General features: G+C 52.7%; 3 protein-coding genes across 5 annotated transcripts; all 3 read left to right on the top strand.

Annotated features, from left to right (window-relative positions):
• The first annotated feature begins 7632 nt into the window (after positions 1–7632).
• G0S2 (G0/G1 switch 2) lies at positions 7633–8677 on the top strand. The gene is made up of 2 exons (XM_040536004.1): positions 7633–7757; positions 8027–8677. The coding sequence occupies exon 2, from the start codon at positions 8078–8080 to the stop codon at positions 8384–8386; it is 309 nt and encodes a 102-aa protein (XP_040391938.1). The 5' UTR covers positions 7633–7757; positions 8027–8077; the 3' UTR covers positions 8387–8677.
• A 4974-nt stretch (positions 8678–13651) lies between these two features.
• Positions 13652–18949, top strand: LOC121059291 (corticosteroid 11-beta-dehydrogenase isozyme 1-like). 3 transcript variants are annotated; one of them, XM_040536003.1, is made up of 7 exons: positions 13874–13892; positions 14481–14570; positions 15189–15319; positions 15904–16015; positions 16741–16926; positions 17720–17863; positions 18457–18949. In XM_040536003.1, the coding sequence occupies exons 2-7, from the start codon at positions 14483–14485 to the stop codon at positions 18675–18677; spliced, it is 882 nt and encodes a 293-aa protein (XP_040391937.1). In that variant the 5' UTR covers positions 13874–13892; positions 14481–14482; the 3' UTR covers positions 18678–18949. The 3 variants fall into 3 exon arrangements, with proteins under 3 accessions (XP_040391935.1, XP_040391937.1, XP_040391936.1); XM_040536002.1 differs by lacking the exon at positions 13874–13892 and adding an exon at positions 14190–14324; XM_040536001.1 differs by lacking the exon at positions 15904–16015 and having other exon boundaries at positions 13652–13892.
• A 1237-nt stretch (positions 18950–20186) lies between these two features.
• On the top strand, positions 20187–23216 carry LOC121059284 (corticosteroid 11-beta-dehydrogenase isozyme 1-like). Its single transcript, XM_040535983.1, has 6 exons — positions 20187–20480; positions 20955–21085; positions 21572–21683; positions 21802–21987; positions 22268–22411; positions 22789–23216. Exons 1-6 carry the CDS (start codon positions 20393–20395, stop codon positions 23061–23063), a joined length of 936 nt encoding a protein of 311 aa, XP_040391917.1. The 5' UTR covers positions 20187–20392; the 3' UTR covers positions 23064–23216.
• The last annotated feature ends 704 nt before the right edge of the window (positions 23217–23920 follow it).

The following is a 23920-nucleotide window of genomic DNA, read 5'->3' as shown; positions in this document are numbered from 1 at the left end:
ACAGACCCTCTCCTGCCTCCGGTAGCAGAGTTCCTCAAGGCACAAAATAATTCTCAAGCTCAGCTTACATTATCTACAGAATGTAATACCATAAACTAACCAACTGTAAAAAAAGTCAAAGAAGAGTCAAATTTTCTAAGAAACAATTTTCATTTGGGTACCTAGGAAAGTGCCAGGATTTCCAAAGGCACTCTGTATTTATCAAACCAGGATGGATTTAATATCACCTTGGGAGCCCATGGAAAAGCCAGACCCATAGCTTCACGCCCAGCTGATGACAGCAGCCCATCTCCCTGCTTCAGACTTCACGCAGACCTCTCTTATGCTTTACACCTCAGTGGTCACTGCTGCTTTACATCAGTATTAATGGAAACAGTCTCATAAGTTTATTTTTTTACTATGCCAGCAACAAGTATGAGGTAGCACCAGAGGCTTTTTCTTGCCCCATTTTTTTTCTTTTCTTTCTCTCTCTCTTTTTTTTTTTTTTCCAGTTTCTAACATCTGTTTAAACTGGCAGCTGTTCCATGTGTGCGCTGGGGAGCCCAGCCCAGCAGCTCGCTGCACCCCCAGTGCCCCCAGGCACCTCTCACAAGCTGTGTTGCACCTGGAGCCAGAGGTGGAAAGCTCCGCATTTACCTTGCCAAATCCCCCAAACCATGCAGACCCCCCCCCCAAACTCTTGTTCTATCGAACTGTTTTTATGGTCTAAGCCAATACTCAGAAAAAAACTCGCTCTGAGTCTTTGCTATTTACTTTACTGACTCAACCCCAACATCGCATCCTGCCCTGCTGCCAGGGGCTCAGCTGATCGCGCCGGACGACTCCGGGTCCGTGCGCCTGTGCCTGTGCTGTGGATGCTACCTACCTCCCCGTCCTCACACCGAGCAGCACGGGCACTGAGGCTCAGGAGCTCAGAGAAATGGTACACAACAGAGCTGGAAAAAAATACTATCCCTAAGGCTATAAAATGTGAAGTGTTGGTTCCGCATCCGCCTCTGCCTAGGTGTGCCCGCGGCCTTGGCGAGCAGGGAGCAGGGCTGGGCGTGCCGGCCCTGAGCCACCGCTCAGCAATGCGGTAACGCCACATTCCTGCGCCTGCTGCGAAGATGCCTCCTCCTGTAAGATGCCTCCTCCTGTAAGATGCCTCCTCCTGTCTCGGCCAGCTGAGCAGGGGAAGTGGAAGGAAACACTGAAGCGATTTTCAGAGAAAGAGAGGAAACGCGCAGCCAGCTCAGGTACCTCCCTGTGCACCGCTCGGCGGGCAAGGCTGCGGGTGATGGACACAGCAATCCTGTGAGCCTTGGCTGAACGCCTGCAGCTGGGTGCCTCTTCGGTCTGGTGTAAAGTCAAACCCAAGAGCACTAAGCCAAACAGGTCAGTTTAATGCTCATTCCATCAGAAACTGCACTGCTGACGCCAGGGAGGACCAGCCGCCCTCTGACCCATCCGAGCTGTCCCCAGTCTCCATGCAGCCAAGCTGTTCAGTTTATCTTCCCACTAGTTCCCTCCAGACTTTCCTTCCCCACGTAAATCAGGCCCAGCAGCAGCAGAACAGAGGCACTGCATGGTGACAACTCTTGGGAAGCCCACCAGCGCCGCACACCAACCGTGCCAGAGCCAGCAGTGCTGAGCTCCAGGCTGCTCTGAAATGTCAAAACTCCAGCCCAGGTTACTGCAAAGCATGGGCTGCTGCAATTCACCCATGCAAACAAAGGTAGGCCTGGAAAATGGTACCTTAACCACAAGCTTTTCAAATGAGCTATCCAAACCACCTTAAGCCAGCCTTTGCTCCTCCAGGCTGTCCCAGCAGCTTGCCAAAACAAGGTGAGCAGTCACCTGGCATTCCAGGCTCAGCAAGTTCAAACAAGAACAAGAGTGGGAACAGCCTCCTTTACAGAATACCTACTGCAAAGCCGTAAGTCACACACAAAAAAGAGGAGAAAAAAAAAAAGAAGCCGTTGCTGGAAGCGTCTCCTCCAGATGAGATGCACCACATGGAGCCTCTCCCTCCTCGTGCTCAGTGACATTCCTGTGGACAGGATCATTTCAGCTCCTGCTCTGTGGTGTGTGTGTGATCAGCCTTGCAGCTTGTGTATCCTACCCCTGAGGTGCTCATCAGAGGCAGAAAAGCCCCACTGTATGCGATCCTATACCCATGGCATGGGCTGGCATCAGCAGGTCCTAGTGCCAGCAATGGTCTGAAGGGGACACAAGACAGAGGACCCTGTCCCTTCCACAACAGCAGCAACCAAGAGAGATGCTGCTGGGTTGGGTTTAAATGTCTGGTGGAAAGAGGTCTCAACGTTTAGAACAGAAACGCATCACAGCCAGTGGTTTAAAAGCTCACCTTCCTGTGAGGGTAGGAAGAGCAGCCCATGCACATTGGTCAGTGTCACAAGCTCACACTGTAACAGCCAGCAAACACCAAGCCCCTGCTTTTAAAATTAAGGCCCCCAGCTTGACGAGCAGACAGAGCCCAGCACCACGTGCCTTCAGGTCACCGGCCTCTGAGCTGGGTGCCGAGGCGGGATGAGTGGGATGAGCGGGATGAGCCACGGCACGAGGGAGGCACCGCGGGCAAATACTCCCCAGGTGCTGTGCCCGGCGTGAACCCAGTAGTGAGTGCCCCTGGGCAGCCAGAGCTGAAAAGGATGTGAGTCGTGTGTGAGTAGCTTTGTTTTGTTTCCTCCCTTCTATGTTTGCTGTCTGTTGAGGTGAAAGGCACACAAGTGCCTTAGTCTGTTGGGAGCTTTTCCAGGGATACCATCCGAATTCAGCAGCTTTCGATCCAGTTGTCGAGGCATGACACCCGTTAGCAAGCACTGACCAGCCCTGAATGGCTGCCTTCAATTACTTTAAGTCTCTCTCTGCTGAGCTCAGAGGAACACAAAAGTAACTGGAAATCAGGGGCAGAGCACTGCTTGCAAGGACACTTAATCTCTTGAAACATAAAACCTCCATTACAGGAAAAAGGACACTAACTTAGTATAACTCTAGAGCACTGGAGCTACACGAGAAGAGGAAAATCGGGGAAAGTCTGTTCAGGGGTAAGAAACACTGCCAGTGTCACAGCTTTTGGGCAGCTGTCTCCACTGACTTCAGTAACAAAATGATGTTTCTTCCACAGAATCTTTTAATTTCCTATTTTAATTAAACCCGGCCAGCAAATCACCTCCTCACTACGGCACATGCAGATGAGCTAAAACACTGCCTTTGCTAATTGTCATCTTCTTCTAAAAGCATTTCAGGAATTTCTAACGCAGTTCCAGCTCATCTCCTGAAACTCCTACGCCTGCTTTGAAAACAAATAAAACTTTGAACTGAAAAATCATTGACCTAGTTTAGGTCTAAATGGGGTTACCCCAGGGGCTTGTTGCAGGGCGCAGTGCCCTCGGGCCCAGCCTGCAGCCTGCTGCCCCTCCACACTCCTGCTCTGCGGCCACGGGCATGAGAGCAGGCAGGCAGAGGGGCCTGGGCAGCCTGCCTGTTTCCACTGGCAGGTTTGACACAACTATAATTGCAGGGGAACATCTTTATTTTTGTCATGTCCCCATTGTCTAAAGGAGAAAACATCCCGTTAGGACAGCAGGCAGCTGCAGGCTGGAGGATTTGGAGGCGGCTTTTTCGGGCCATGGCAGGGGAGCAGGGAGGGGTTTCCTACGCTCCCACCCCTGCTGGCCAGCAGGGACCCTCAGCACAGCCCTGTGCCCACAACAATCAACAGCAGGAGGGTTAAAATAATTTCAAGAGCTCCCTCTAAGCGGCGTGTCCTCTTTGACACTGCGAGTGATGACTGCAGGGGAAGTCACACTATTTTCTGCTCCCGACTGCCAGTTTGTTCCTCCCCCCACCTGCTGGAGTTGAAACCAGGGACTCAGCTTGTGCAGGTTTTGATCCTGCTGTGGTAAACCCATGTTTTTCCCCATCTTTGCCCCACGTGTCCCCATCCCTCTGCTCCCCAGCTGCTCCGGCTGTTCCCGGGCATCTCCAACCACACCGGGGCCAGCTGCCCATGCTGAGCTGTGCCAGCACCCCTCAGCCCCCGCCGCCACAGGGTCCAGAAGTGCCTGAGCCTTGTCCGGGCATGGACACGTGGAAGATGAGGCAACAAATACTCCCACCTCATCTTGCTGCTGCTGAGTTGCAGGGATGATGATAAGCCACATTTTGGGAAGTTTCACTGACAGCCAGAGGTCACCTCCGTGGCTCTGCAAAGCCCAGAGCTGTGAGTGGAGCTGGGCAGGGGGGGGCCTCGTCCAACCCAGGAGTGTGGCCAGCTGCACACAGCTAGTCAGGAGCCCTCAGACTCGCTGTTCTTGCACAAACGTGTTAACTGCATTTGAACCCCTTCTTCAAGGTAAATTATATTAAATGAAAATACAGTATTCGGATTCAGAATTGCCCCTCCAGCGCATCCCCCTGCAGCAGCTCTGAGCATCTCTGGGAGCATCAGCACCATCATCCCCATGCAACACGAGCCGCAGCAGCAGGACACGGCTTAACCACGGGCAGAGCTCCCCGGGAGCAGCCCCATGCAGCACAGCCTGTGCCCTGCAGCCATTTCAGAGCAGCCTCACCCGAGCTGGTGGCTCCGGCGCTCGGCACAGCACGGCTCCGTCCAAGCTCAGCACGTGCAGGGCCAGGGGCATCGCCTGGCGAGCCATCGCACGCCCCGGCCTCCCTGCCACCAGTATTTAGGTTAAACCTCGGGTGCTTATGCCGCTTTGCGAATTCAGGCAGAGCTCTTCTTCCAAATGACGTTAAACTCTTGTCATTTTCCCAGCTATAATGCCCGGCTTAATCAAAATTGCAATTAAGCCTGACAACCTCCTTGTGTGGACTCTCCTAAATAAGATTAGGAACAGCTAAAATTAGTCTAATTTAATGTTAATCATTAACCCTTTTATCCATTCTTAATCCAATTTAAATGTCCACACAACGAGCCTGCACAGACTTTGTTACTCCAGTTTAAAACAAAACTGAATTAAATATTATTTAGTTAAATCAACACAACTTGAGTGCTGCCATAGGAGGTGTTTGCCACAGAGGAATTATCGGCTGCTTGGGTAACCCTCAACATTATCCCGAGCACTGCATGCTCCCTGCAGCTCCAGCTCTTAGTATGCTGTGCTTGCAGACATCCCCATCTATATTTTATTAATACAAAGTTCCCTTTCTAGCCCCCAGGTTGGAAAAGAGGCTTTCAAATAAAAGGTTCAGGAGGCAAAGAAAATCCTGTCTCAATTTTATTTTTATTTTTAAGGCAAAATGTCATGATTCAAGCACTTCACGCTGACCTTTGTTTCTGGGATTACACCCTGCACAGCTCGGAGCTTTCTGATGTTTGTGCAGGGCCCAAGCAGCTTGCAGCACTCACCGCTTGCCCAGGCTGGAAGGGGAGACCACATCTCATGCTGTGGCAGCCAGCCCTGGCTGCAGGAACAGTGACCTTGAACTTTCCCTGTCTAATTGCTGTCTCCTCCAGCTATCTTTTCTGCAATGTTCATTTTTCAAGGCACTGCAGAAGGGAAAAATGTGGCTTAAATATAAGAATTGGCCGCAACCTTTGCTGCCAAGTTGGCAGAAAAGATAAGGACTTTATTTTAAGAAGCAAAAAAAAAAAAAAAAAAAAAGACACTAAGGAGGGATAGACAAGTCTTTAGTAACTTTTACAGCCAGTCTTGCAATACAATTTCCTAAGTGCATTCAAAACTTGCAAAAAGAAAAAAACACCCCCGAGTTTTCACTGGCAGAGGTTCCTTGGAGCCCTGCTTGCAGCGCAAGCTCTCCCACCCCATGTGACTGTGGGGAAACTTTCAGCCTCCCCACTACGTGCGGGATGTGAGGAGCAGGAGGTGAGTCACTCACTCACATGCGCCCAGGGAAGAGCTCAGCAAGGAAGAAAAAAAAAAAAAAAGCCAACACATTTAATGAACACTTTCATTTGTGAGGATCCCAGGTATTCACCGCCCACCACTGCTGAGCCTCACATGGCCAGTGAGTCGTGCACCCAGGTGTGCCAGGAGAGAAGGGGAGGAAAACAGCACGAGGACTGCAAATAGAAGCTTGGCATTGCCATCCTGACACAAGGCAGACTTTAGGTTCATTTAATTTTGACCCAGTCCAGTGATTTTAGGGCATAATTTGGGCAATATTGCCTCTTAGAGCAGTTTTTCAGAAGGGAAGGTGTTTAGATCCTTGAAGAAAAGGAAAGAAGTGACACAGATAACTGACACAAGCTCCAGGAATTCCCAAATTCCTTGAATTTCTCTCCATGCCTCTTTCCCCCTCAGAGAGACGAAGCCAGTGCTGGCTCCCTGGCTGTGTCCCACCCACGCTGGGTGCAGGGGCAGGAAGGTGTCAGAGGGGTCTCTCCCAGGCAGGCTGTGCTAAAAGCCAGCTCAGGGGCATCAAGCCCCCACTCCCTGCACCACCATCCCTCCATCCCATGTGCTGTGGGGAGGCAGGTGGAGAGCCCCCCCGTTTCCCCTGCTGCTTGGAGGATGAGCCCTGCTTCGGTCCCTGTGGGGCCTCACCAGGGCTCGTGGCCATCCAGCCATCCCGGAGGAGACCCAGGGGAGCCAGCAGTCTCCTTCACAGCATCGTTCACCAAGGCTCTCTCTGGGCTTTACCTCTCTCCACAGACACCACCTGCCCCTGTGCATCAGCTCGCACCACATGTATTTACATAGGCTGCCCTAGCAGAGAAACCCCCAGCATCTCAGCCGTACTGATCGGGTGGGAAGCCTGTCCAGACCCTGCAAATTCAGAAGCTGTCGATCCCAGCAGCTCCTCGTGGCTTTAGCTAAGGTCAGCAGCAGCTGAGGGGTACACAGCTCTCCCGGCCGGAGCAGCATACGTGCGCTGACGGAGCCGGCAGCAGAAGGGCAGCGGCGCAGATGATGCAACGGGCTGTATGTTATTGATGCAACGCTGTTGGGCAGCGAGCCAGGGAAGAAGTGTGACAGTGCTGAGTTCTTTTCTCCCCGAAAAGGAAATATGCTGTCCTTTTTGTGAATCATAAGGGAGTTAAGATTACAATGGGGTGTTACGGAGTTTCAGCATCAAACACAGGGAAGTGACAATATGATCTAACAGGCAGCCTGGAGGTTTCACTGCGGGGGTCATTTCCAGTTACTCTGACTCCCAACAAACCAAGGTGCTGTCCCACGCTGCATCCAGCAGCTTTCTGCCGGCTCCCTTTGCCACGAGCCGTGCGTGAAGCCTTTAACAAACACCCTCACACCGCAACATCTCCGTTGTGCCTCACCGAGACGTGTTTTACCTACCTCACTGTGAGAAGGGGCAGCAGGAAGACATGAAGTTTTACTGACCCCACCAGCTGCGAGAAGCCCAGCCCCGAGCCCCCCACCCCAGCACCCCGCCTGTGAGCTGCCCACACGCTCTCTGTCCCCTCGCACCCCCCCGAGGCGCCCGCTACCGCCCGCAGCACGGCTCCCGGCGGCTGCTCGGGCCGGCCCCGCCGCCAACCGGCCCCGGGGGACTGCCGGGGGCTGGCCCAGGTCCTGCGGGCAGCGGGGGGGCACCGGGGGACCCGTGCTAGCGGCGTGCTCGCGGCGTGCCCGGCACCCCCCCCGCTTCGGCCCCGCCCGCCCCGGCGGCGATATAAGGCGGGGGCAGAGGGAGGCCGGCAGCAGCTGCAGAGCCGAGCCGCGGCCAGACCAGCAGAGCTGAGCCGAGCTGAGCCGAGCCAGCCCGCAGCGCTCACCGCCCCGGCCCCGCAGCAGCCGCCTCTGGTAAGGGGGAGCCCGGGGGGATGCGGGGGGGTGCTGCGCGAAATGCGGGGGGATGCTGCGGGCCCCCCCCCTTGCCGCAGCCGTGAGCATCTGCTGAGTCGCGGGGCTCCTCCACAGGCTGCGTTCTCCACTAGCAGAAATTAAAATTCCCCACGTACACGTGGCCGGGGGTGGCTGTAGGGAGCGGGGGCCGAGGGGAGCGCTCTGACACTGCTGGAGAAAGCCGCTGGATTTAACTAACATGCCTCTCCCTCGCTCTTCCCCTGTAGAACTGACATCTTCCAAACCTGCTGTAAAAAAAAAATATAAATAAATAAAAAATGGAAACCATGCATGAGCTGATCCCCTTTGCCAAAGAACTGCTCAGCCAGAAGCCCAACAGGAAAATGGTCAAGCTGTACATGCTGGGCAGCGTGCTGGCCTTCTTCGGTGTGGTCATCGGTCTGGTGGAAGCAGTGTGCAGTCCTTTCACCTCTGACGGGAGGCTAGAGGAGGAGGAGGAGGAGAAGAAACCTGCCCTGACACGAGGGCAAATGCTTCCTCAGAAACAGGAGGATTTGATCTTGGAAAAGAGCAAGAAGCCGGTGGTGATGCAGCGGGCCCTGGTGACCAGGCAGCACGCCTCCTAAGAGCCCCACAGCCTGAGTGGTGTCTGCTGAGCAACCAAGCACAAGAGACTCTGCTGTCCTGTTGTACCTGGTGGTGGTTCCAGCAAGAAGAGCGAAGGTTTGGCTGAACGAGGGAGACCGCAAGTGCAAGACTTGAAAGAAACGAATGGTTATAATTTGCTGCTGTGCAGCAGTAGGAAAAAATACCTTTTGTTGGTATAAAAATGTGCAAGATGCACAGCATGGTTTCTTATTTTTATTACAGATGCATTTTACAACATTTTGCAAAATCAATAAATATTTTATATGGTACCAATGCTCTCTAGCTGCATTCATTTCAACTCTCCTCTTACAGATTTGCAAATGGGTTTCACTTGCAACTCTGCAGAAGTCACTGCCCCCGCTCAGTGAACAGCAGTGGACAGTGACCAGACCTGCTCAATGGAGCTCCCTCCCTTGGTGTGGCTGCTCTGGGGCCAAGGGTTTGGGGTTTCCTAACTCCAGCAGCTGCTCCCTTCCAAAAATGGGTCAGCGGGGGTGGGGAGGAGGTGGCCTTGTGTGACAGACACATTCCCAAAATTAGAGGTGGGTGTTGTACCTTCCCGGGGTTATCTGAGTTTGATGGCACAGATTCCTGTCTCTGCCATGAGATCTCTTACTGGGCTCCTTCACAAGCCTGTCACTGACACCTGATTGTGGAAAATAATATTAGCTTCCACTATAACAGGCATGTCACAGCTGGAGAAGCTGCAGCATGGGCAGACATGATGGCACAGTCAGCCTGAAGCAGGTGGAAACAGGGACCTGAGCCTCTGGGCTGCACCCAGAGCACTGCCAGGATCATTAAAGGACTTCCACCTATTTAAAATCTTTCCTGGGCTTAGTTTTGAACATAACAGATTCTCACTATGTCATGTAAATTAAACTCTCCAGACAGCTACAGCTGAAAGATCCTAACCATGCTACAAAACAGAGGGAAGAGAAACAATCCCTGGCAGTCAGAAGTGGGGGAGAAAATCCCTCTTTATTGGTTCAATGGCAAAGGCAGAGCCAGTGGGGCAGGGATAGGGGCACGCCATACACCCTGCCCAGAATCTGGGAGACAAACCCACCAGTACTGAGCTAAAAGCAAAACAGTTGTTACAAACAGCACAAGGTTATGGAAAATAAAGCAGTGCTGCCTGACACCAATGCCAAGTATAGAGCTCCTCCTAGAGCTGCACAAGTTAGGGTCAGAATCCAAAAACCTAAGAGCATAGCTGAAGTTCCCTTAATTTCATACATTTTTCATAATACATAACTATGTAAATCGTTTTGCTGATGAATATTTCTGTCAAAACAAATGAACACAAACAACAGCAGCACTTTGTGGAGGAGAAATCCCGCTAAGCCCATGCAAGAACTCTTTTTGGGCTTTGAACCAAGTGTAAGGTGCCTTTCCTTCAAGGGGAAAAAAGAGCAGAGTAATTTAAAACATCCTTTGATAATGATTTGATTTAGGCCTTAACCAAGCACTTTGGTCTCTGGCAAGGCCGAACGACCCAGAACCTCACTGACACTGATGGAAATGTCAAGGCAAAAAGGAACAGAGAGCTGAGGCTTGATAGCGGCCACAGGCCGAGCGCCCCGGCTTGGAACCAGGCTCAGTGGAGCTGAGGCCCTGTGCTGCGTGACAAACCAGGGACCTAAATAAATGCCTGTGGCTGTGTCAGGCATGGCAATGCTGACAGGTCTCAGTTCTCACACATTTCTGTAATGCAGAAACATTTTGCAGTGGCAAGCAGAGTTAATAAAATGGATTAGACTGAGATGAGAATCGCTTCTTTGTCCCAGTCAGCTACAAGCTCTGACAATCACACACTGATCAGCCCTTCCCAACAAGGTACAGGTCCCTCAACCTGCCCTCAGGAAAAGGGAGAATTTAAGAAATGGGGTTACGGGGGCCCAGCTTGTGAGGCCAGGGGCAGTGAGGATGCTCAGGGCGAGCCCACCTGCGGTGGCCCCAGGCAGTGTGGTCACGCCGCGTACATGGCCCGCTGTGTTGTGCCAGCATCCTGCTGCCCTCGCCTCCTCTCCACCGTTATCCAGTCACGGGGTTTATGAGCTTAAAGCAAAGAGGTTTGTGGAACAATCAAAATAGCTCCTCCTAAGACAGCTAATGGGATTAGACAGCTAAACCGCCGCACCATGCCGGCGGTTCTGGAGCCAACTCGGTAAAGCTATGCCTTGCTGAAGGCGATCTCCTGCCTCCTGACGTCCTGCGAGGGCCGAGGCCATTGCCCGGCGCATGTTGCCTGATGGGTCAATCTGCAGGGTCAAGCCTGTGCATTACCACTTCCACAACAGCTTGCCTTGGATTTCAGGCAGGACTGCCTCTTGGCAGGGCAGCTGATTAGATGCAATGGCTGATTTTACCACAATGACCACAAAAAGGCCTGTTTACGCCATACAGTGACAAACTCCATGCACGCAGGAGATTAGCAATCCATTTAACATCACTTTAACTATGATGAATGGCAGGCTTGCCAAATGGAGTAGATTAAAATGCTTCAGCAGACTTCCTGGTCTTGAAACCACAGCAAACCTCTCCAAACCAGCCTGCTGCCCAGCCCCATCTCCCAAGCCCCTGAACCCCACTCCCACCCCAATGCTGACAACAGACGAACGGCACAAAACCCTCCCAATAATACCTGCCACAACCATGTGCAATTGGCAAAATGCATCCATGCACCCTGTCAGTGAAGCACGGCAGAACTGCTCCAACAGCCCAGCTGTGAATTGCAGAGGGAAATTGCAATCGTAAGTGCTGGGATGAACCAGGAGCGACCAGGTGGGATATGTAAGCTGTACAGTCAGTGCTAGTGAGGACTTCTGAGGTGAGCCACAGCGTAGAAACATGTGGAACATTTAAGACCGAGTTAAACCAAAGTACTGAGGGATAAGCTCTTGAGGAAGCCACACGTTGCCTAAGGTGTGCAGCATGTTGCTGAAGCCACCTGAGCTTGATTTCTGTTTTTCTGTTTCTTTTAGGAATTGTCTGAATGCAGTTTACTCCAATCTGTAAATATGTAGTTTTCCTGATGCACTAAATCCTAAGGAAAATTGCAGCTGGAATAAGAACTGATACATATTTGTCTCTGTCCTCCCTGCAGCACATCTTCAGAGATCTGATGTCGGCTTTGAGCCATTGCCCAGGCCTTCAATAACATGAGCACCAAAAACGCAGCAGCCCTCCCACCCAAGCCAATTGCTTCAAGGACATGAGCTGAATGCCTTCAGAGTCCTAGCTTGCTATTCGTAGGCAATGGATGTTTCAAAAGCTGCCAGGCTAAATTTAGGGGCCCAGATAAGCATATCAGCCTCTCCCACCCAACACCAAGGGCACTGGGAACATGGAGAGTGGCCAAGACCCAAGGCAGCCACAGCCATGGTACCAACAATAACGTATCAAGGCAGCAATTCCTGATTTGGTCACACAGGAAAAAATAAATGTAGTGCTTATGAATGGCTTAAACATCACAGTATTTTCCCTAAACTGGTAGTGAGTACACACACTCTGTCAGACCCAACTCTGTCCTACAATCATTGCACGCCTCCCTTGGGAGCCGAGAGCACACTTCTCAGGAGCGGTGCTGCGGCAGCGACAGCAGTTGCAGGCTGGGGGCACTGCCCGCACACCGTGCCCAGGAGGCTCCACGAGGCTGCCTGCACCATGCCAAGACACACGCCAACCTGCTGCAGTGCGACAGCATCACGTCGCCCTGCGCACAGCCCCAGTGTGAGCATAACCGAGGGTAACCCTCTGTAATGGCAATATCCCTGTTACAAGGAAAGGAAGTAGACCTGCACTTGTGATAAAGTACTGGGAGAGCTAGGTGTGAGAAATAATGTTTTAACATCTACACGATATAGGGAAGCAAGGGGGGAAGAAAAGGAAAATTATCTGCAATTAACAAAGATTTGATAATGGGTTAAAACCAGCCAAATATCACTCAAAAGAGAAAAAAAATGTGGTATTCCAATTTCTGCCAAGTGCTTTTGAGTTCCTGAGCTGCATGCACGAGCCTGCCTAACCCCCAGCCCTGCCCTGAAACTCTCCTTCCCCGCTGCGCCTCGCTGCCGTGCACAGCAGGGACCCTCCAGCAGCTGCCCTTTGCTGCTCTGCCAGTTTTTGTCGGAACAAGCTTCTTCGTGCCTTCATTTCCTCCAAGTGAGCTCCAGGCAGCACTAAATGGAGAACCTCCCATGTGCAGAGCAGTTAGCACAGTGCTAAGCACTGCACCATGGAAAACATGGCTGCAAACAGGTGAGCGATGCAGAAGCGACCTGCAGCAGGGGGAAGGTGTCCAGGATAATTCGGGTGAAGCTGTTTCAGAAGCAAGAGGCTGCTTCCCCCTCCACCAGTGCTCCATCTCACCAGGCATGCTGCCGGCCTCTGCCTGTAAAGCTGGGACGGTTTGGAAGCAGTGGGGCCAGGATCAGCCTTGTGGGTTGAGTTCAGTCACTCGGATCAGAAAATATTTCTCTGCAGTCACCTCTTCCTGCCCTCCTCTCCCTTTCTGCACTCCCCACCCTCAAGAAGAGGTTAAAAACAAGTTCTTAAGTTGCATAGAGCAAAACAAACCCAGAAAAAGCTTCGAGTGGGAGTGAGGAACTGCAGCGCCTGGCCGGGTGACAGGCAATGGGGAGGAAATCCAGGCAGGCAGCAGCAGTGAAGAACAGCCCTAGCTGGGGGCTCCAGCGCCACCACGGCCACCCCAGTCCTCCCAGGCCACAACAGCATCCACGCACACCCATCCACCCATGCAACATCCTAATGCCAGAAGTAAAAATAGCATCTTAAAAGAGCCTCTCCCCTTACCCGCAACACAGATCTCAGCCGAGGTAGGGCTAACTGGCTCATTGTTTTCAAGCCAAGGAATGAAATGGCTGCCCCATGATCATGGCTCAAGTTCAAAGCTTCAGGACTCAGGAAAAGGCAGTTACCGTAGTGCTGTTATCTGACCAGAGGTGGGATAAGTGCTTACTACCAAGTGGTAAGAAGAGACTGAAGTAGAAAGGCATAAATAAGTCTCTTGAGACGTATTATAGCAGGATCAATACCTGAGAGCCCCTCTGCCCTGCTAAGTATGTTTTTAAATTAAACCATCTTTATTTTAAAGCTCTAATAGATTTTTTTAAAAAAATCTTTTAGTAATTCTTTCTGTTTCCTTATGGTGGAGGGGTCTGTGAGGAAAAAAAACCACCCGCATCCATTGTGCCTGCGTGGATCAGACCCTGCTGATCCTGGTTATCGCAGCTTCCCTGGGCTGGGGCAGCACGGGATGGAGCGCAGCAGGCTCAGCCCCCGTCCCCACCTAGCACCACAGGTACCAGCACTCTGCAAGGCAGATCCCAGCTCCAGACCCACGCTAGAGCATGATTTAATCCTATTACGCAAGATCGCTGACATCAAACCTGCTGCTGCCCGGACACAGCACGACAGCGGACGCTACGTGTTTTTTCCTTGGACTACATTCACTCACAAGTAAGGAGGAAGCTGCGAAGCTCCTGCAGTACTCCAAGCAGGAGGGAGCTCAGCAGCAAACCCCGTCTCAGCAAAGCAAAGCCTTTTCAGAGCTGTTGGGTATGGGGACGCCCTGTGGGGTCGCAGGGCAGTGACGCCCCGGGCAGGGGGTCCCGGTGGCTGTCCCCACGCCTGCCCCCCCACGGTCGGACCCGCCCGCGCCCGGCGCCAGTGGGAATAAAACAGGAGCTTCAGCCACCTGTACTGGGCTGCCCTGATGTTCTGCGTGTGAAACTTGATGCTGTTCGGCAAAGACACACCTCTTCCAGGGTGTTGTGCGAAATTCTGCATTTTATCGTAGGGACAGGAAATATGAAAAGAGCCGGGCAGAGCTTGGAGCAGCACCGCCAGTTAGGCCGAGGCTCCCCAGCTCCAGTGGGGAGCAGATCAAAGGTTTTGCTTCACTTAACAACCCCACTGTGATTTTCCAGTGCTTTGGAAGTTGCAATTCCTTCGCAACAGGTTTTGAAGGATTGGCACTGCTGCTTCCTACGGGAGCAGCTCTGCAGAGGTTTTTTTCCTCCTTTCGCTTTCATGCTCAATTTCCAGGGATGGGTCGGTTGCAAAAGATTCTCATTCCTTTTTTGGGACTGGTTTTGGCCTTCTGCTTTTATTCTGCGAGGGAGAATTTCAAACCGGGTGAGTATTAAAAGTGAATCTGTCCTTAAGTAAAATATTAAAAGGCACATCTGAGTGCTTTGCACAGAAACTGTACAGAGCTTGGACCAAGCCAGGTCCAAGCCTTTGTGGCAGGGCTGATAATGGAGCATTGTTTTAGCAGAGATTCAAACTCAAATTGAGCAAGTAACATGCAGAAAGAGTTTCTGAAGGAGCAGGTGAGGCAGGGGCTTCTGAAACGAAGAGGGCTTTGAACATTTCACGTTCAAATCTGTAAAAAAGTTTATAAACATAGCTTTTAAATGTTGGATTTCAAGTTTTGAAGCATGTACTTAGAGGGTGTTTTTATTGCAAAATAGCTGTGTTTGTTTATAAGTTGTGTTCTGATCCATGAAAAAGCTTCTGAAAGAGCCAAGAACCGTCCCTGTGTTGCTGTGGTCAGTTCGAGCTGCAGCTGCTCCTTGGTGCAGCTTCCAGGAGAGGGAGGAGATGTCTCCGTGTGAGATGGAGCACAAGGCTCCGTGCTTGCAGGCAGGCTCACTCAGCTTGCAATTAACTGCTGCTTGAGGGCATTAGGGGATGGTATTTTCTTTTTAAATAGGGTTTGGATAAATTAAACCCATGTGCCTTGGTCCCCAGAGATGCTGAAGGGGAAGCGTGTGATCGTCACTGGAGCAAGCACTGGAATCGGGGAGCAGATGGCATACCACCTGGCACGGATGGGAGCCCACGTCCTGGTCACCGCACGGACAGAGGCCAAGCTGCAGAAAGTAAATGGCAAGCTGAGCACTCACACATGCATGCTCATGGCAGTGCACACACAAACGTAGGAAGGCCAGTCTCACATCACAGGTACACACATAAATACATGTGCATGTAACTGCCCCAGCACAAACGCCAGATGTGCACGGTTCTGATCACGGGTATGCAAACTTACGGTCTCTGGGGCTCCTGCACACTCAGAAATCACTTTCCTGCAGGCACGCACTCTGTACGGCACGTACTGCAATATTTGAACTTGCTCGGTTATGTACACATCTCCCCATATGCACAGGCTCCATCAGCACACACGCCCTCATTCCACTGCAGTGAAATATCAGCTCCTGCTCGCCCTGCACACACACGGCTCCAGCACAGACCGCGCCGACAAAAAGCCACACCGCCTTGGGTCACACGTTCCCCAAAGGAATCATTTCTCAGGATCCCTTTGAAGCTCAGAGGCTCCAAACACCCCCAGAAGCCCCGCGCTGCAGTTTTGGGGCAGGGGCACATTTCGGGGAGCAAGGCGCCCTCCCCGCGGCAGCGCCCGGCCCCCGGTGCGGGCGGTCTCTGATGCGCCGTGTTGCCGTCGCAGGTGGTGGAGCGGTGCCAGGAGCTGGGGGCCGGCTCAGCGCGGCTCGTCAGCGGCAGCATGGAGGACATGGCCTTTGCCAAGCGGGTGGTGGAGGCGGCAGAGGCCGAACTGGGTACGTCCGCAGCCTGCTCCCCGCCAGCCAGCGGCAGGTTAGAGATGCTGGAGCTCTCCAGCACGCTGCTTTTTACCCTGTGCCTGCTAAGAAAAAATCAGTACCCGCCAAGAAAATAGCAGGAGAAATGGGGATGGGGAGAGGTTTGCCCTAATTCTGCCCCCTGCGGCTCAGTGCTGCCCCTCTGCCCAGCCTGCACCGCTTCAGCGCAGGCTGAACTGCGCTCTCGATTTCATCTCGGTGCCCTCGTAACATCCTGTCCCAGTATCACAATCCTGGATTTCATCACTGCAGGCTACTGTGGGCTAAAACCACCCGTCAGGCCCGCAGCAGCCTTGCTACTCTGGTCATGGGTCATCACTGCGGAAATGCAATATTTCAGCTCGGTGCAGAGCACTCCCTCTCCCAACAGGGGTCCATAGACAACTCAAGAGCAGTCTCCCTTGTGCCATATTATTCGTGTTTCAACCAGGGGAAAAAAGTCACACCAGCTCTCTTGCCTAGGACGAGTCAGATAAGCCCAGCACATTTCTGCTGGCCGCCACCACCCAGACCATCCCAGCTCTGGAGACGGCAAGCCACAGCTCTGACCCAAAAAAACTGACCCCAAAAGACTCTGACCCCCAGATTTTTTGCTTGCATTGATTCTGCTGCCAGGAAAGGCTCCGTCCTGCCCACGGCAGCCCTCTCCCACCACACACTAATGCCTGCTCCTCTGCTTTCAGGGGGCCTAGACATGCTGATTCTTAATCACGTCGGCAAGTCGTACTTCAGTTACTTCGATGGCGACATCAGGCACGTCCAGAAGCTCTTGGACATCAACTTTCTCAGCTACGTGGCCATGACGGTCTCTGCCCTGCCCATGCTGAAGCAGAGCGGGGGCAGCGTCGTAGTGGTCTCATCCATGGCAGGTGAGTGGGAGCGAGGTGGGACACAGGACTGTCATAAAACACTGTGGGCTGGTTTTCATAAGTAGGAAGCACACGGAGACACCGGGCATCTCGAAGGAACCAGAACTGCTTAACACACTCAAAGTAACCAAAAACAGCAGGTCTTTTTCACATTTTCTCAGTGGACTTTGTTCTCTGATGCAATCTGATTGCCCCAGCTTGCTTTCTGACTGGCCCCATAATTAAACCCCACACCCTGGTGCTGGGCTCATTAGCACAGCGGAGCTCGTATAGCTCCAGTTTTGTGAAGAAAAGTGGAAATGTAATTATTTCATGCTGCATTGGTCCTCTGACTATAGGTCAAGTGCTTGACCTACCAGATATTCTACTCTGCAAATATTTGTAGAGTCAGTTACTGACTGACCTAATAAACTTCTGTTAAGTCAGGGGACTAAATTAATAACAGCTGTCCCCACTCACAGCTGGTCTGTTGGTTGGTCTTCTGGTGATCAGCTTAGCTCAGTATCCAGAGTCAAGAGATTAAACTTTGCTCCGTCTCCCTCCTCTGAGGGTTTTGTAGCTGCTGCCTGCTGCTCATAGCCTGAGCGGAGATGTGAGACACGCTGTTGGACTTACAGCCATAAAAGAGCTGGACCCTGAGGGGAATGCTTTGTAGTCCTGCTGTTGGTGCCAGGATGATGTTTCCCTAACAGCAAACTCCCTTTGGGTAAAATACTTTATCTGATGAAGTGCAAAACAGAGGCTTACGTGGCACAGCTTTCCGTGCCTTAATGGAACTTCTCTCTGTGTCTAGGTAAAGTTGGGTTTCCCTTTACGGTCCCCTACTCTGCAACTAAGTTTGCCCTGGATGGATTTTTCAGTTCCTTGAGGCAGGAATTCAGCATCCAGAATGTAAATGTTTCCATCACGCTCTGCATCCTCAGCTTCATTGATACTGGTAAGACCCGCACCGCTTGGCCTGGCTGAGCAGGAACCGAGCGTCGTGTTTTCAGCTCCTTACCCTCCCCACACCTCTGGTGCTGCTTTTCTTCCGGCCCTGCCGTAGCACGAGGGCTTGCAAAACAACCTCTGGACTCTGTGGGCTCCTACCTCTCTGCCACCAAAAAAACACTCTCAAAACTAATTTATTTCCCCGCACTATATAAAATCAGCCACTGCACAGAGGCTGGCACAGCCTAAAATTCAAATTTAAATGGATGTGCCAGCCACATACCTCCCCTTAGCCTCATCTAGTGATGCAACAACCAGCTACAACAGCGTGAGCACGTGCTGAGAATGGCTTGAAAATCTCTGCATGTGTTGGACAACAGGGAGGAATGTTGTCTCGTGAAGTTACCTCTGTTTTCAAGCGCATACCGATAGGCCCAGTTTTAGTAAATCCTTCACAAATTCCTCTACCTCCATTCATGTTAATTAAATGCGACGGCCTTCCTCAGCCCCTCAGTTTGCTCATCACAAAGCAAACTTCAGGGAGAGGACAAGCGGAGGGCAGCCCAAGCCTGACCGAAGTTCCCCTTGTTCCCTGGCTAGAGAGCGCCGTACGCGCTGCCGCTGACGTGCTCCTGATGTCCCCGGCCCCCAAAGAGGAGTGCGCCCTGGAAATCATCAAGGGGGGTGCCCTGCGCCAACGGGAGGTGTACTACAAATACGCCTTGACCAAAATCCCCCTCCTGCTGCGGGACTGGGCCGCAGAGCTGCTGGACTACCTGGTCCGGCAGCACTACCAGGTGGAGCGCCCGCCAGCCGCCTGAGCGCCTGCGCAGCCCTGTGCCTGCTTGTTTGTGCCTCACTCATCCCCGGTCAGAGATCTGAGCTCGGATTTTAAAAAGTTCTTCAGTTTTCTGTAAGGTAATCGCATCGCCCCCAGAGGGCCTGGCTGGGACAACCCCATGCTGTGGTACGGGATGTGGCAGCGGGGAAGTGCCCGCGCCTGCAGCATCCCATCCGGTTAGACCCATTCCCTTCCCCTAGACTACGGAAAAGTAGTAACAAACTAATTATTAAATAAAACCTAATAGCCTTACTGTGGTGTGTTCTGTGTTTGTTTTTTATCCCCTCTTTCTCCGTTACTAAATGCTGTTGTAAATAGGCATAATTCCATTGACTCGCCTTTCTCAGAAAATTGAACCTTTGCAGTAATCCTTCATTGTTTCATTTCAGGAATAACAGTCTCTAGCCTATTTTTTGCTTAGCTTAATGACCAAATTAAATGCAAATCTTCTCACCGAGTTTATTCTTTGGGGTACAGTTCTAGACACAAACATTGTACAGCAAAATGCCTTCCAGCCACGCAGAGCTGCTGCGCTGCCGCCCCAAGCCACGAGCGCAGTGCCAGGCACGGTGCTCGCTGGGGGAGACACCCGGGCACAAGCCTGCAGCCAGCCTGGCACGGCTTCCTTTACCCCGGAGCTTTCACACCTAACCTGGCTGCGGCCACCTGAGCAACACCCATGACATCCCCAACCAAAAACCAGTGCCTGCCTTCCAGCTGTCACCTGGTTCAAGATGAAGAAATGAGAAACCTCCCTCGGGCCCTTCCCCAGCATCATTTTGCTCATTTCTTTCTAAAGGGAACTGGGAACCGGCATCTCCGTTCTCTTTATCCTAACACCTACTGCTCAAATCAGTGCACGCAGAGCAGGTTTTGCCCTTTGCTACTTTCTCTGAGAAAATTGTTTGCAAATCAGTTTGCCATATGCCCAGGCAGATGCTGAGCAGTGTGACACACAACACTTGTGAAAGCTGAAGATCTTTATTATTCACCCGCTTGGCTCTTTTACTGCCTTTCACAATCTGCCTCACTGGATTCCTCAAGACTGAGTGCAGTTTTTTAGGTCTAAGAGCCACCACCCAGCAAACTATCAGCATTACACTGATAACGATATTACACAGCATAAACCTGGAGCACTGATAAAGATCTAGAAACACCAGCTTTGCCAGCCCTGCTCTCTCTAGGTATTTATGTGAACCCGCACCACAATTATTACCACCGATCAATAAATCCTCGTGGCACCCAGAGAGGAAGAAAGGGAAGCTCAGACTCGGTTTCAGACACAAAGCAGAAGAGAGAGAAAGCTGACTGTCCCGAGAGGTCTGGGCTGAGGGGACACGGGTGTCCCAGTCCTGAAGGCAGTCACCAAACAAGGCACCCACTGCTCCACTAAGCTGAAAGCTTTCCAGGGCTGGTCTTCAGCACCCCTAGAAAACACTCCTGAAAGTCACAGCAGGAGCAGGGTGCAAAGGGACAGCCTAAAGTCCAAAGCAACGCTCTCTATTAGGTTAATGTTTGCTAAATTACAGGAAGTACAAAAAGAAGGTCCAATAGGCACCAGCAGCCTTGTGTAAGACGAGAACCAGTTCAGCCCTGCCATCACTGGCAGCCCAATTCTCACCGTGCTGACACGGCCGCCGGCCCGTGCTCGGAGCCGCACACTCCGTCCTGCTCCCACTTGGTGCTAGCAGAGGGATGGGTCTGCTCCTGAAGGTCATCATCCCCTTCATGGGGCTGGGGCTGGCCGTGTATTTTTACTCAGCACCTGAGAATTTCAGCGAGGGTAAGTGATTGAACAGGCATGCTGCAACCCCAGCGTGGCAGCGTGGAGCCAAGCAGCCCAGCCTGAGCTGTTCGAGGGCCTTCCAAAGCGCAGCTGGAAGAGCCGAAGTGTGGGGGTGTGGGCTGCGGGGGGAGCACACGGGTGCTGCAGGTGGTCAGAGCCCCCTGTGCCATGCAGGAGAATGTCACAGGATTGTGCATGGGTCTTCTGGGCTTGCATTCTTAGATCTCAGCACATTAATTAGTTTAGGAAACATGCAGTTATCAATTTTAAACATTTAATCCTTGCCAGCAATGATTATCAGCTCTTGGTATTTTTGAAAGCAGCTCCTGACCGGGCTGGACACAGCTCGAGCCTGTTCAAACCCAGCCGCAGCCCAGGTGGGGTCTGCACCAGCGGCTGCACAGAGGAGCCACCTGCAGGGGCCTGGGCAGCACGGGCCATGCACGGCTCTGAGCTCTGCGTCCTCTCCAGAGATGCTCCGGGGGAAGCGGGTGATCGTGACGGGAGCCAGCAGCGGCATCGGGGAGCAGATGGCATACCACCTGGCACGCATGGGGGCCCACGTCCTGCTCACGGCACGGACGGAGGCAAAGCTGCAGAAGGTGAGCGCAGGCAGCGTGAGGCGGGTGCCCCGAGCACGGCTGTGGTCCAGAGCCCCGCAGGCAGGCAGAGCGTTCAGGTGTTCACCCAGACCACACACGTGGGGATGCCAGAGACCCCACACCACCCCACATTACATTTTCAATGCTGGCTGCACAGCATTTCTTCCCCCACAGTCTTCAGCTTTGACCACTGGTTGCCACTGCTGAGGACACCACCAGCCTGCCCGGTTCCTGGTCTGACCAGCCCTTACACTTTCTCCAAGCCTGAACAGTTTTTGCTTCCACTATGCCACAGAATCAAACTTCAGCGGTCATATTCTTGCTTATAAATATTAAATATTTAGCTCAGGGGGGCCATTAACTCATTGCAGAAACTTCCCTCGAGCAATGTCTCCCCCCGAAGGCAGGAGGATGCTGTGGGACAGGCAGACGCGCTGCCCACCTGCCCCAATCCCCTCGCCAGCGCCGCTCTCGCTGTCGCCGCAGGTTGTGGAGCGATGCCTGGAGTTGGGCGCCGTGTCTGCCCGCTTCGTGAGCGGCTCCATGGAGGATACCGCGTTCGCCGAGGAGGTGGTGAAGGAGGCCGAGAACACCTGGGGTGAGTGGTGGGTGCTGCCCCTTCTCTCCCACACCACGTTTCGGGGCCGTCCCGGCCACCAGAAAGCAGCTTTGTTCTGAGATGCTGGCTGCCACTAGCAAAGGTGCTCTGCTTCCAGGAGGCCTCGATATGCTCATCCTGAATCACATCGGCTACTCTTACTTCAACTACTTTGATGGGGATGTGGAACACGTACGAAAGCTCCTGGAGACCAACTTCCTCAGCTACGTGGCGATGACTGTGACTGCCCTTCCCATGCTGAAGGAGAGCGAGGGCAGCATCGTCGTCGTTTCGTCTGTGGCAGGTGAGCACACGAGGGGCCAGGCTCTCCGTGCCACATCCCTCCCTCTGCCTGCTGCGGGCATGAGGGCCGTGAGGCAGAGCCACCCCAACAGGAGCCCAGTGTCAGAACCTGGCTTACATCCTGAATGCACGATACAAGTGCTCTGGGCTTTTACAGCCCCTGCCCTCAGAGATCCTGTATCACAGTATCGTAGCTACTTGAAGGGCAAGAGGAGGGGAGAGCCATGCAGGTTTGTGCCTGCCCAGCACACGTGAACACTGATCTTGTGCCTTTGCTCCAGGTAAAGCCGGTAGCCCGTTTGTTGCTCCCTATTCTGCAACAAAGTTTGCCTTGGATGGATTTTTCAGCTCCTTGCGACATGAGTTCATCATAGACAACGTCAACGTTTCCATCACGCTCTGCATCCTGGGTTTCATTGACACAGGTAAGCTCGATGCCACTGGGGCTCATGGCTTGGGGAGGGCACGTCCAGGCAGAGCCAAGCCCAGCACCACCTTCCAGCTTCACCAGCCCTCTGCCCTGTGCAATTTGGGAAATGGAGCCTCAGCACTAAAAAAAAAAAGAAAACACAAAACAAAACAACCTGTGACTCTGCTACCTTTGCAGTAAACTCATGGGAGGTGGGGATTTATCCTCAGGAGAGGGAGAGGAGCGGGAAGGATATTGCTATTGTTTTGCAGCTATTCCACACTCAAGCAGACCCAATCCCCAGCATTTAGGGGTTTGTTAGGGGAAGCTACTGGCACCCTGGTGCCCGCAGCAGCCCTGGTGTGACCCGGCTCCCCCTCTCTGTCTCCCCAGACAGCGCGATGCGGGTGGTCTCGCACGCCATCAGGGTGGCCCCATCGCCCAAGGAGGAGTGCGCGCTGGAGATCATTCGCAGCGGGGCCCTGCGCCAGCGCGAGCTGCACTACCCACCCAGCACCGTGACCGGGATGCTGCTCCTGCGCAGCCTGGCCCCCGACTTGCTCGACACCCTCATCAGGAGCAACGTCATCGTGGAAAATGTCAGGAGAGCACCGCCGCCCCACAGTACCGCGGTGCCCCCGGCTGGCTCCCCGGGGTCGGGGCGTTAGCGTGGCTCCAAGTGCCCGGGGTGGCCCCGCACTGACGCGCCCCACGCACAGCAGTGTCTCCAGAAAAACCCACCCCAAAATGGCACGTGGGGATGCTTTGTGAAGACAGCATAGCTGGGAACACGGGGCCCCCCCGGAGCTGCCCAAGCAAGACGGGACACCAGAAAATGACGACATCGCACAAGAACATCTCTTTTAGTTAGGACGCTTGTAGCCGGCCTCTGCTGATCAAGAGGATCGTGCAGCAGGGCTCCCCCTCACCAGCCGTTCTCTTCCCCTGGCTCCACAAAAGCCAAAAAAGCCAGAAATCCACAAGGCTGGAAGCACAGAGGGGTTTGGGAAGCATGCTCAGGCCATGTGCTTCGCTGCACGTGTTCTCTGCATTTCATTGCATCCTTCTCAAAGGGGGGATGAAGTAATTAACATGAAAGGCAACTGTGCCCATAGAACACAGCCTCCTGCTTCTGAGGGAAAGATGATGAGATTCAGAGTGGCTCAACTGAAACACAAAAATCTTCAGCGACCTAGTTAAAATTAGATATTTTTTTGAAAAAGAAAAAGAAAAAGAAAAATAGCAAGAGTTATTTAGACTTGGGGAAGAGGATCATAAAGCAGAACTGCATGGGTTGAGGGCAAAGGGGACCAGGCTCCTGAACAGGGATTTAGGCCAACTCGTGCAAAATGACCAGAGAAAGCCACAGGAGAGGGTCTTTGAAATGGAATAGTTTTTTCCTGTATCCTCTCAGGATGGTCTTTGGAAAAATAAATCTTACATTACTTTATGGCATCTCTAGTTTGAATTTTGTTCCTTTTCCATTGAGTATGCGCAGAGCCCTTATCAGCATGCAGCTGGTTAA

This window comes from Cygnus olor, chromosome 24 (genome assembly GCF_009769625.2).
Source record: "Cygnus olor isolate bCygOlo1 chromosome 24, bCygOlo1.pri.v2, whole genome shotgun sequence".
NCBI lineage: Eukaryota > Metazoa > Chordata > Aves > Anseriformes > Anatidae > Cygnus > Cygnus olor.
Note: the sequence above shows the minus strand (reverse complement) of the source record. Positions and strands in the feature narration are given on the sequence as shown.

Bases quoted from the DNA above. Each gene is read 5' to 3' on its own strand.
- G0S2 (XM_040536004.1), top strand. From the start codon at position 8,078: ATGGAAACCATGCATGAGCTGATCCCCTTTGCCAAAGAACTGCTCAGC.
- LOC121059291 (XM_040536001.1), top strand. From the start codon at position 13,690: ATGGAGCGCAGCAGGCTCAGCCCCCGTCCCCACCTAGCACCACAGGTA. The intron at 14,571-15,188 runs GTGAGTATTAAA...CTTGGTCCCCAG, and splicing joins GAGGGAGAATTTCAAACCGG to AGATGCTGAAGGGGAAGCGT. The intron at 15,320-16,740 runs GTAAATGGCAAG...CTCTGCTTTCAG, and splicing joins CAGAGGCCAAGCTGCAGAAA to GGGGCCTAGACATGCTGATT.
- LOC121059284 (XM_040535983.1), top strand. From the start codon at position 20,393: ATGGGTCTGCTCCTGAAGGTCATCATCCCCTTCATGGGGCTGGGGCTG. The intron at 20,481-20,954 runs GTAAGTGATTGA...CGTCCTCTCCAG, and splicing joins ACCTGAGAATTTCAGCGAGG to AGATGCTCCGGGGGAAGCGG. The intron at 22,412-22,788 runs GTAAGCTCGATG...CTGTCTCCCCAG, and splicing joins CCTGGGTTTCATTGACACAG to ACAGCGCGATGCGGGTGGTC.